We start from the raw sequence: 13351 nt of genomic DNA on the forward strand, positions 1-13351 counted from the left end.
TTTTTTTTTCTAGACAAACAAACGTGTTCTACTTTAAGAACCGCTCACAGTAATACTACTGCGGCAGAGTGGTTCGTTATTGTCCAGCGACGTAGTATTAACGTCGTTAGACACTCCCCCTTCTGGGCGGCGCTTGCACGCCGCCGGAGGCTCGCTCCCGCTGTTTTCATTCACAGCGGGAGTCGGGCCAGGGGAGGAGCAGCGGCGATCGCCGCTGCTCTTACCCGATCGTCGGGGATCGAGTCTGGAGATCCGCCCGCCTGTGTAAACACAGCGGGCGGATCTCCATAGTGACAGGGAGTGACAGATCGGACTGTTCAGCATAGCTGGACATCCGATCTGTCCATGACTCACACAGTCACCTCCCCCCCTACACGTCAGTAAGCACCAGGCATACATTAACCCCTCCCTCTCCAATAAAATTAACCCCTTCCCTGCCAGTGTCATTTTTACAGTAACAGTGCATATTTATAGCACTGATTACTGCAGTAATGTCACTGGTACCCCCAAAAGTGTCAAAAATGTCAGTCAAGGGTCCGATCTGTCCGCCGCAATGTCGCAGTCCCACAAAGAAAATCGCAGATCGCCGCCATTACTCGTTAAAAAAAAAACACCAAAAATGACAGAAATCTTTCCCTTTGTTAGTAAACGCAATAACTTTTGCGCAAACCAATCAAAATACGCTTATTGCGATTTTTTTTACCAAACATATGTAGCATAAAACAAATTGGCCAAAAATTTTTAAAAAAATTGGTTTTTACATCTTTTTTGGGGGGAATTTCATATAAAAAATGTTAAAAATATTGTTATTTTTTCAAAATAAACGCTCTTTTTTTGTTTATAGCGCAAAAAGTAAAAATCGCACAGGTGATCAAATACCACCAAAAGAAAGCTCTGTTTGTGGGAAAAAAAGGACGTAAATTTCGTTTGGGTACGGCATCGCACGACCGCGCAATTGTCAGTTGAAGTTGCACAGCGCCGAATCACAAAAAGTGGCCTGGACGGAAGACAGCAAAATCCTCCGGTGGTAAAGTGGTTAAAGGTTATGTTTTTTGGTTTTTTTAAAGAAACTTTATTAAATTCAATGTGCGGTACATTCACAACAAGAGATATCATTGAGCAATACATTTTAACCCCTTTACAGTGCAGTCTCCTTTACATTAATGTAAAGGTGATTGCACTGTAAAGGGGCACTGTAATGTGAATGGGAGCTGAGGACACTGTGGGACTGCTTTAAACGGGGGCACTGTAATGTAAAGGAGGACTGTGGACACTGATATAAAGGAGAAACTGTGCTGTAAAGGGGGCTTGTGATGTGAAGGGGGGCTGAGAACCAACTCCATGAATATCCCCGTCCTGGTCCCTGGAAAAATTGGCTGCCATGAAACCAGTCCCTGATGCCAAAAAGGTTGGGGACTGCTGGTCAAGAGTATGCCATATAAATCCCAGAGTACAGAGTGCAGTGGGTGGTCAGGAGTATGAAATGTCCAACACATTGGGGTGAATTTACTAAAGGCAAATAGACTGTGCACTCTGCAAGTGCAGTTGTACTTTGCAAGTGCATTTGTTTCAGAGCTTAGTAAATGAAGGGAAGCTCTGCTGACTTTCATCTTCCAATTATGTCCAAGCAAAAATGCTGTTTTTTTTTTTTTTTCCTTTTTATCTTGCATGTGATTGGGTATTCTTTGTAAAGTGAAGCATTACCTCATTTACTAAGCTTTGGAGCAAAAACACAGTCTATTTGCATTTAGTAAATCCAACCCAGTGTCTATCATGCAGGGCTCCGGAGAGTGTAACACACAGAGTGCAGGGGTCAGGAATGTGTATCACAGGGAGGTCAGGGGTCTAGAATGCATAACACTTAGACTCCAGGGCTCAGAAGTGCATACCACACAGAGAGCAGGCATCTGTTGTGCATAAAGCACAGACTGCAGAGCTCAAGAGTATATAGTTGAGTGTAGTGGGGTGCATAATACACAAAGTGCAGGGGTCAGTACTGAATTCCTGATGGGGCCAGGAATATGTAATGAAGAGAGTGCAAGGGTTAGACATACGCAACACACATATCTTCTGAGCACAGTACAACCAAAAATTACCTTCTCCCAGTACAAACCCCCCACAAGCCCACAGTATAGATCTCCCCCTATATCCCCAATTCCCCACCTAGTACAGATATGCCCTACAGCAGTAAACTTCCCTAGCACAAACTCACTCTTCAGCCCGCCCCCTCAGTACAGACCCCCTCCTAGGCAACCCCCCCTCAGTACAGACCCATCCTCCCATGCAGACCCTCCCTATCAGCTCACTCCCTAAGTACAGACCCCCCCACCCCAGTTCAGCCTAATCCCTCAGTACAGACCCCCTAGCCCCTTCTCAGTAAAGACCCCCAATACAGACCAACCCATCAGTAAAACAAAAAAAAAAAACAATAAAGACTACCCCCTCAGTGCAGACCCCAGTATGGAGATTTGATGTGTAATTGAAATAGAATGTCTTCCCCTCAACTGTCTATGTGACAGAAGTGGAGAAGCAGCCTGCCTCAGCTTCGCGCATTAATAAACCAGAGACAGCATTTGCATATGAAAGTGGCACTATAGCTCATTCATATGCAAACACAAACAGGTCTTTTAAATGCAAATTACATGTCAATTTTATTTATATATAAATTATGCTGTGATGTGCAGATGAATGTATTGTCACTGTGGGCACAATGTGCAGGGACCGAGCCTGTCCCCTCTACACGGGACAGTGGGACTCCGCTGAAAAGGTAGGACAATCCCGTACAATTCGGGACTGTTGAGAGGTATGACTTTCAGCTATCACATGCATGTTACAGTCTAATTGTAACTTGTATGGCCTGCCTAAAAAGATTGTAAGTAAATATGCAAACAGAGCCCCATGGCTGTATAGTGAAGTGAACAGCATCAGAAGATACACAGATGAAACAAATCCTTCTACATAGGTTTTATTTGTTTATCTGCAGCCCTCTCTTCACTACACCCCTTCAAAAGGGCAGAAAAGTGTTAAAATCCTTCTACTGTACATCTGTTAGTATCACAGAGGAGGGGGCAGAGAGGCTGCAGTTACAGTATGTGAGAGCTGATTGAAGGAAAGGAAGACACCTCCCTCCACACAGCAGAAGGACTAAGTTCTAAATAGACAAGCTGCGTGCTAGGCTTTCCCCCACTCCCTCCCAACACAAATTTTATCTCATGTGTCGAGAAAACTTCGCAGAAGTGACTCATGCTGTTAACAGAGGAAAGAAACACCAGAAAGAAACAACACTTAGAGCTTTGGAGAGAGATAAGTAAACACTACAGATATATGGGCTATGTTCAGATTTTATGACTGAGGTTTACAACCACTTTGAAGGCCAATTCTAGGCAACAATCCAAAAAATCAGATGTTAAGGTCACAACATCCACTCAACTTACCTTAATCTGTGTTTGGTACATTGTACAATACACCACATTCAGGCTATACAGAGTTGCTCACATGTGAAGTTGAAAGGTCTGCTTCCTAGATCTGTGCTACTTAATCTTCTTTAGCTCTGTAATTTCCAATCTCTTCCTTAATGTATCCCCAATAAGCCCTACATGGCAGATTTTAGTCTAACTGGTGACATTCTAATACATTAAATTTTGTGTAGGCAAAGCACAGAGCCTACGGTTACTCTGTTGGCAAATACCAATAAGAAAACCAATAAGAAAAACCAATACCAATAATAAAAACCCCAAGAAATTATTTACGTATATAAATAGTAAGAAAGTGAGGCCAGAACATATTGGCCCCATAAAGGATGATGAAGCGAATCTGGATAAAGGGACAGAGAGAAGGCGAAGGTTCTAAATAACTTCTTCTCCTCAGTCTTCACAAAATAATTGGGGGGATACAGTAACCTAGACTGTAATGTTAATGTTAATAACACATCACAGGAAGCACCCTCATGGTTAACAGAAGACAGACTCAGAACTAGACTTGAAAAACTTAACATAAATAGGTCACCAGGATCAGATGGCTTACACCTGAGGGTCCTTAAGGAACTCAGCCAGGTGATAGCCAGACCATTGTTCCTAATTTTTAAGGACAATCTACTGACGGGAATGGTATCAGCTGATTGGAGAAAAGGCAACGTGGCACCAATATTTAAAAAAGGGCCAAGATATATCCCTGGGAACTACAGGCTGGTTAGCCTAATATCAATAGTCTGCAAGCTATTGGAGGGGATGATAAGAGATTATATACAAGATTTTAGTAATAAAAATGGTATCATTAGTAGTAATCAGCATGGATTCATGAGGAATCGTTCTTGTCAGACCAATCTATTAACCTTCTATGAAGAAGTTAGCTGCCATCTGGATAAAGGAAGTCCTGTGAATGTGGTGTATCTGGACTTTGCAAAGGCATTTGATACAGTTCCCCACAAACGCTTACTGTACAAACTAAGGTACGTAATCATAGGGTGAGTACCTGGATTGAAAACTGGCTTCAGGGGCAAATTCCAGAGGGTGGTGATAAATGGGGAGCACTCAGATCGGTTGGATGTAGAAAGTGGGGTCCCCTAAGGATCTGTCATGGGACCAATCCTGTTTAATTAGTTACAAGAAAACCTGTACTAAATGATGGGGTGGGTGGGCAAATACATGGAAAATGAGGTTTAATATTGAAAAATGTACGGTAATGCCCTTGGGTGCCAGAAATACGAACACAAGTTACTTGCTAGGGGGAGACTCTCTGGGGGAATCTAAGATAGAAAAAGACCTGGAGGTCCTAGGAGACAACAAGCTCAGCAATGGCATGCAGCCCCAAGCTGCTGCAAGCAAAGCCAACAGAATACTGGCATGTAAAAAAAAGGGGATTTACTCCAGAGATAAAACAATTATTCTCCCACTCTACAAGACTCTGGTCCGGCCACATCTGGAGTATGCCGTCCAGTTCTGGGCACCGGTCCTCAGGAAGAGTACAAGCATTGAAATTATTCTCTCTGGAGAAGAGACGCTGAGGGGGGATATGATATCAATGTACAAATACTGTACTGGCGACCCTATCATAGGGAACAAACTTTTCAGCAAAAGGGAATTTAAAAAGACACATGGCCATTCACTGAAATTAGAAGAGAAGCGGTTTAACCTTAAACTGCGTAAAGGGTTTTTTACCGTCAAAGCGGTAAGGATGGGGAATGCTCTTCCACAAGCATTAGTTTCAACGGGGAGCATCGATAGTTTAAAAAAAAAAAAGGATTAGATGGGTACCTTAACGACCACAACATACAGGGGTATACAATGTACTGTTAACTACAAACACACACACACATCATAGGTTGAACTGGATGGACTGGTGTCTTTTTTTCAACCTGACTAACTATGTAACTATACAACCTCTTCTGCATTACAAACAGGTAAACAAAAGGGAGTTCCCAAGTCATCAAATTACTGAAAAGGGGATGAACTGGTGCACGAGTAGTTTACAGCCATTATCACACTTTCTGGACTCTAATCCTGGTTTTGATTGAAGTATACGTTAAAACGGTTTTGGAACATAAAAAGCAAATTTTGCACCTTGCAGTTACCAATACAACAAAATACATAAATCAAGTTTTACATATATAAATATGAGCTATTTAACATAAATATAGCTTTACATTTTCAAGATAAAAAAACCCGCAGATAAGGTGTAGTGAACTCGCATTGGGTACGGGGTACATCATCAAATCCTACCCATCAGACACCTTTGCTACACTTTATCTAATAGGCATTTTCTTTTTTTTTTCTTTTTTTTTTTTCTTTTTTTTTTTTATCAAGCAAACCCCAACTAACATGGAAAAAGACATATGCTTCACAAGAGAATTTTTAGGTTACAGGTTCCCTCAAGCAGCCTCTTCAAATGTGAGGCTTTTTCCAACCATATCTCTTATATTACTATTATTATTATTATTATACAGGATTTGTATAGCGCCAACAGTTTGCGCAGCGATTTACAACATAAGGGCAGACAATACAGTTACAATACAATCAGGGCCGGTGCTACCACTAGGCAAACTAGGCGGCCGCCTAGGGCGCACTGTCACCGCTAGGGAGCAGTTATGGCCAGTGCCACATTCCTCTCCTGTCAACTCCTCATCCCCGGTGGATGTCACCTCTAGAGAGGGGGGAACTTTGTATATGAAGGGGTGTGTAGGGTTAAAGAGGGGCAGTGTGTATATGAAGGGGGAGTGTAGGGTTAAAGGGGGGCAGTGTGTATAGGAAGGAGGGTGTAGGGTTAAAGGGGGGCAGTGTGTATAGGAAGGGGGGTGTAGGGTTAAAGGGGGGCAGTGTGTGCAGGAAGGGGGTGTAACATTAAAGAAGGGCAGTGTGTGCAGGAAGGGGGGGCAGTGTGTACAAGAAGGGGGGTGAAGGGTAAAGGGGGGCAGTGTGCATATGGAGGGGGTAGGGTTATAGGGGGCAGTGTGTATATGAAGAGGGTATAGGGTTAAAGGGGACAGTGTGTATATAAAGGGGGGTGTAGGGCTAAAGGGGGCAGTTTGTATATGAAGGGGGTGTGGGATTAAAGGGGGGCAATGTGTGCAGAAAGGGGGTGTAGCATTAAAGAAGGGCAGTATGTGCAGGAAGGGGGCAGTATGTGCAGGAAGGGGGCAGTGTGTACATGAAGGGGGTGTAGGATTAAAGGGAGCAGTGTATACAGGAAAGGGAGTGTAGGGTTAAAAGGGGGGTATAGTTTTTTTTTTTTTTGGGGGGGGGGTGCAAGTAGCTGGTCTTGCCTAGGATGCAAAATAGTCTAGCACCGGCCCTGAATACAATTCAATACAGGAGGAATTAGAGGGCCCTGCTCGTTAGAGCTTACAATCTATTACATACAGTACTTCACTATAGAAGTCTCTTTTGTACTCTTCTGACAATTTTTCCTGTTCTTCCATTTTTTCACTGTAATACCTCTATATTAAGAGCTAGTTGCTGATAGAGTGCTGAATAATAAGAAATGCCAGGACTGATGATTATTTGTAAGCAACACTTGTTATCATCCATAGAATACAAAGCCTAAATCTGTGTACCTACCTTCCAAATCTTCTTTTTCAAATTGTGTGTTCAGAAGGGAACGTGTTCCTCCTCTGTCAACTACTGCTTCTTCATCATTTCTCTGCAAAATAAAAAGAAAGCCACAGCTCATTTATAATAGCCTTGAATGAATGGTCTTACAAGTATCTCACTTAATTTGGCTAACCTTTTACAGCAATCTGAGCACAACAAATGAGGAAGACGACAAAGGAGATTTTGCTAAAAATGGAACTGCAGCAAATCACAGCTTTTTTCGGACTGAAAGAAAAAGATTGGTCTACAATACATTCACACCTAGACATGCACCTCTAATGGCTCCAGTCCTATAGCAACCATTTTAGATAGAGATTAAGTGACCAGCATTAGTACTTTAAGAGAAACTAAACTCGAAAAAGCTCTTCCCAAAAAAATGCAGGCAGGGTTCAAAGAAATATTCACCAGCATTGCCTGTGGTCCCCCTGAGCTGGTTTTTCCCCATTACTGATTTACCATTCCTTGTTCTACACCATGGGTATCCAACCTTTTGGCTTCTCTGGGCCACATTGAGTGTAGAGAAATTTTCTCGGGCCGCATATAAAATATATACTATAGTTAAGGTATATAAGTAATAAAATGCCGCTGCGGCCTTCCCGTGCCGCTGCCCCCCCCCCCCCCCCCCGCACTAATTTAACACAAACCGAGGATGATGAAATGAAATGGAATCAGTATACAGAGGTTTACTTCTTCTGAGAGATATTAAAGGAACACTCTAACCACCATGACCAATTCAGTGATTTGAAGTGGTCATGGTGGTAGGAGTCAGAAACACTGCACATGCTCGCCTCCCCCCCTCCGAGGCAGCCTCTGCCTACCGTTAGTTGGAAGCCACTGTGTCCATGCCCCCGACCCTACTTCCTTCCTCCCCAGCAAAAAAAAAATTGTCAGGGGGCAGTGGGCCGCATTGCCTGGGGTTCAGGGCCGCATGTGGCCCCCGGGCCGCAGGTTGGACATGCCTGTTTTACACTGTGTCTCTGCATGAAGGCAGCCATATTGGTAGATGCAAGACTTTGCTTCCTTATGTCAGAGCCTCCAGAGATCACTCCATTCACCTTGGTTGCAGGAACTTTTTACGTTTTTTTGGGGGGGTTTTTCAGCCCAGTGGCTAAACGAAAAAAAAGAGTATATGGCCGGCTTAACACTAAAACCCACCTAGCACTTAAAGTAATTGTAAAGTCTCATGTTTTTTTTTTAATCACAAACATGTTATACTTACCTGCCCTGTGTAGTGGTTTTACACATAGCAGTCTGGATCCTCCTCTTCTCGGGCCCTCTTTGGTGCTCCGGGCCCCTCCCTCCTGTCGAGTGCCCCCACAGCAAGCAGCATGCTATGAGGGCACCTGAGCCAAGCTGAAACTCCATTCAGAAATGGAGCTGCCGTTCGGCCCTGCCCCCTCTCTCTTCTGATCGGCTAACTGACTTGATTGACAGAAGCGGGAGCCAATGGCACCGCTGCTGTGTCTCAGCTAATCAGGAGGGAGAGTCCCAAACAGCCGAAGGACCCGTAAACATCGCTGGACAGAGAGTGGGCTCAGGTATGTCTTAGGGGGTGCTTGGGTGGCTGCTACACACAGAAGGTTTTTTTACCTTAATGCATAGAATGCATTAAGATAAAAAAAAAACTTCTGCTTTTACAACTCCTTTAACCCCTCCCCCTGCCTGAACCCTAAAATTGATACTAAAAAAGTTAAATGAAATACAGATTTGTAAAGTACAAGAATAATTCTACCCATTAATGCCTCAGTTGTGGGGCTGGCGGCATCTTTAGAGTTATCAGCATCCAACACTTTCAGGTTTGTTTGTTCCTTGCCGGTACACAACTACCGCGTACCTGCAGCTCTGAAGGGACATACTAGTGATGTAGCAGCCAGGTAGGAGGGGAGGTAGGACATGTTTGGAGCCATATTAGGGGATTTATCAAAACTGGAGCAGACAGAATCTGGAGCAGTTGTGAATGCATTATCCTCAGCTTTTTTTAGTTAAGCTATGAAAAGATATAAGCTGATTGGTTGCCATGCACGTCTCCTCCAGATTCTGGCTGCTCCGGTTTTGATACATTTCCTCCATAGCTGGCAACAGGGACATGAAGCATACAACACACCCAGAAGTATCACATGTTGAAGATATGTGCTAGCATGCTAGGGCTTTGGTTTTACCACTGTGGGGGAGGAATTTTGGAAAATATACCCAACCACAAAGTAACACACACTACATGCTCTGTAAATGTAATCAGGGATGCCATGCACATCTCCTCCAGATTCTGGCTGCTCAGGTTTTGATAAATTCCCTCCATAGCTGGCAACAAGAACATGAAGCATACAACACACCCAGAAGTGTTGCACGTTGAAGATTTGTGCCGGCTGCTATATCTATGGTTGCACCACTGTGGGGGAGGAATTTTAGAAAATATGCCCATACCACAAAGTAACAGACATTACATGCTCTGTAAATTTAATCAGTGATGGGGGGAGTGCCAGTGACATGTTCTGTCACACAAGGGCTTCTGCAGACTTTAGCCACAGATGTTCCTTAGGTGCCCTGTACTGGCTGCAAGTAGGGGAATCGACTAATAATTTCAAAGGCAAATCTTTTGATCTCACAGGAAAGAAAATATATTTTATAACTTAACGTGGTAGTAAAATCTGCTTTGCGATTTTTACCCCCAGGTAAGCATATAAGGCTTATCTGTAGGTATAATTAATATCTCTTAAATAGGCACTGTTTAGGAGATATTCACACTGGATGCAGCCGCTGACGTCACCGGTACATGCTCTCTGAAGGTCCGGCATACCGTGCCAGACCTTCAGAGCATCGTGCCGGAAACCGAGGGCTACCGCAGGAGTGACATCATCGCGGCTCTGGCCACTTACACAGCTGGAGTCCGCAAACCCAGAAGGAAGACCGGGGGAAGATGGAAGCCCTGTTAGCAGTGATAATATTTCACAGGTAAATATTTCAGAATGTGCTAGGATGCAATGCATACTAGCACATTATGCCATTGTCTTACAGGAAAAAGTTTTAATTTTTACTGCAGTGGTTTACAACTGCTTTAACTGTTCATTAAAAAAATTGAAATATAACTTAATATTTTTTTTCGCTCTGCTTGCAATAAAAGCTATCTTACATCATCTGTCATGACTTAAAAAACAATAAAAAAAAATCTATGTCTATGCTTGCCCACTTCATTATATCAGTCTGATTAGGTGTACGATTTAACCACTTGCCGACTGCCGCAAGTACATACAGTGGGTACGGAAAGTATTCAGACCCCCTTAAATTTTTCGCTTAGAATTAAGGCCAAAAAGTTCTATTTTGGTCTCATCAGACCAGAGAATCTTATTTCTCACCATCTTGGAGTCCTTCAGGTGTTTTTTAGCAAACTCCATGCGGGCTTTCATGTGTCTTACACTGAGGAGAGGCTTCCGTCGGGCCACTTTGCCATAAAGCCCCGACTGGTGGAGGGCTGCAGTGATGGTTGACTTTCTACAACTTTCTCCCATCTCCTGACTGCATCTCTGGAGCTCAGCCACAGTAATCTTTGGGTTCTTCTTTACCTCTCTCACCAAGACTCTTCTCCCCCGATAGCTCAGTTTGGCCGGACGGCCAGCTCTAGGAAGGGTTCTGGTCATCCCAAACGTCTTCCAATTGAGGATTATGGAGGCCACTGTGCTCTTAGGAACCTTAAGTGCAGCAGAAATCTTTTTGTAACCTTGGCCAGATCTGTGCCTTGCCACAATTCTGTCTCTGAGCTCTTCAGGCAGTTCCTTTGACCTCATGATTCTCATTTGCTCTGACATGCATTGTGATCTGGAAGGTCTTATATAGACAGGTGTGTGGCTTTCCTAATCAAGCCCAATCAGTATAATCAAACACAGCTGGACTCAAATGAAGGTGTAGAACCATCGCAAGGATGATCAGAAGAAATGGAAAGCACCTGAGTTAAATATATGAGTGTCACAGCAAAGGGTTTGAATACTTAGGACCATGTGATATTTCAGTTTTTCTTTTTTAATAAATCTGCAACAATGTCAACAATTCTGTGTTTTTCTGTCAGTATGGGGTGCTATGTGTACATTCATGAGGAAGAAGAATGAACTTAAATGATTTTAGCAAATGGCTGCAATATAAAAAAGAGTGAAAAATTTAAGGGGGTCTGAATACTTTCCGTACCCACTGTATACTGCGGCGGTCAGCCCCTCACAGGCAAAGTGACGTATGGGTACGTCACTAGCCTGTGAGGCTCTGGGGAGCGAGCGAGCACCGCCGGAGCCGTGCTCCCGCTCAGTCACGGACTCTCCCGCGCGTGTGCCCGGCGGACCCGATGTCCGCTGGGCACTCGCGATCGTCTGATGTAAACAAGCCGCCTGTCATTCTTCCCTGTGTAAGAACAGTGATCATACAGTTCTACTATGTAGGACCGTTGATCACTGTTCCTACACTTCAAGCCACAGCCAATCACAGTAAGAATCACACCCTAGGGACACACACCACCCCTCCCTCTCAAATAAAGTTAACCCCTTTCCTGCCAGTGTCATTTTTACAGTAACAGTGCATTTGTATAGAACTGATTACTGTAGTAATGTCACTGGTAACCCCAAAAGTGTCAAAAATGTCAGTCAAGGGTCCGATCTGTCCGCCGCAATGTCGCAGTCCCGCAAAAAAAAAAAATCGCAGATCACCGTCATTACGCGTTAAAAAAAAAAACAACAAGAATGACAAAAATCCTTCCCTTAGTTAGTAAACGCAATAACTTTTGCGCAAACCAATCAAAATACGCTTTTTGCGATTTTTTTTTTACCAAAAATATGTAGCATAAAACAAATTGGCCTAAAATGTTAAAAAATTTTGATTTTTTTTTTTGGGGGGGGGGGGATTTCATATAAAAAAATGTCAAAAATATTGTTATTTTTGCAAAATTTACGCTCTTTTTTTGTTTATAGCGCATGATCAAAAAATCGCACAGGTGATCAAATACCACCAAAAGAAAGCTCTATTTGTGGGGAAAAAAAGGACATCAAATTTGTTTTGGTACAGTGTCGCACGACCGCGCAATTGTCCGTTAAAGTCACGCAATGCCAAATCGCAAAATACCCCCTGGTCAGGAAGGGGGTAAAATCTTCCGAGGCTTAAGTGGTTAAGCATGGTAAAACTATGAAAGCTTGCATTGCATTATGGGACATGACCTTCTAACCCCAGTTCAGATCTGTCCTTCTTTGGTCAAAGTATTGGCCATCCAGAGGTATAATAATTTAGGTTTCCCCACATTTCCTCACAAAAAATACCGCTTTTGGAGCGATCGTCTGATAATCTGATTTTTAGTACACAGCTTTTGAGAGCCAATCATGAAAATTTCTTGTACAATAACAGAACGAACAATTTTCATGTAATGGGTATGATATTTGTATGAAAAAAATCGTATGATCAAGACCACGCATGCTCTTAAACAAAAGAATAGATTACAATACAAAAAACACATTACATCACTTCTTGAAGTTGTATTCTGTATTCTGTATTAGTATTCTATTGGTTTTCAATATGAGACTAGCATGCAAAAAGAAAAAGACGATCGTTCGTCTGATATTCTTATCATATGTACTAGGCATAAATGTTGGAACATAAAGGAATATCTTTCACGGGAAAGATTTTAGCTTTCCTAGAAGTGATTGCCAGAATTCTGTAAACCTAAAACATAGGATATAAAATAAATCACGTGACACACTGTACATGCGCTATCATTTTCCCAAAGGAGCAAATTAGACAAGCCAAGCAATTAAGGACGGTATCCAAGCTGTTTTCCATTCCAATCATAATATTCAGGATAAATGTCACAATCTATTACTTCTACATCAGTGCTACACATTCATACTATGGAGAATGGTCACAAGCCAAGCATGTCAGTATGTCAAGGTCACATGACGTCAGGCCATGCTGAGCTTTTTCTCAAGCTAAGGCTCCATGTACACGGGACGCTGGAAATGGCCGTTTAGGAGCAGTTGGGCGTTTTTTTCAGAAGCCCCTGAACCCATCTACATTTTATCTTATCTGTCCATGTACACCAGGTCGTTTACAGTCATTTGCAGGCAGCTGTGTTCAGGGACTTTTTTTAGAACGCAATTATTTGCGTTCGAACGTGTGTTTCCCGGCGTTTCAAACGCACAAACGCGATGACCCGCGTTTAGCGTTCGCGTTTTTCCATTTTAAAGGGGAATCATTTTTTTGACCTCTAGGAACGGTTCTAAACGCAAACGCCCGCAAACGCCGCT

General features: G+C 43.1%; 1 protein-coding gene across 4 annotated transcripts in view; it reads right to left on the minus strand.

Annotated features, from left to right (window-relative positions):
- Positions 1-13351, minus strand: part of SLC4A10 (solute carrier family 4 member 10) — a 409068-nt gene that overhangs the window by 244016 nt on the left and 151701 nt on the right. For all 4 annotated transcript variants that reach the window (XM_082261024.1, XM_082261023.1, XM_082261026.1 and 1 more), the window contains exon 2: positions 7053-7134. In XM_082261024.1, the coding sequence (XP_082117150.1) occupies positions 7053-7134 (82 nt within the window). The remainder of the gene's footprint in view (positions 1-7052; positions 7135-13351) is intronic.

Source organism: Pelophylax lessonae (genome assembly GCF_965119305.1).
Source record: "Pelophylax lessonae genome assembly, chromosome: 6".
NCBI classification, from domain to species: Eukaryota; Metazoa; Chordata; class Amphibia; order Anura; family Ranidae; genus Pelophylax; species Pelophylax lessonae.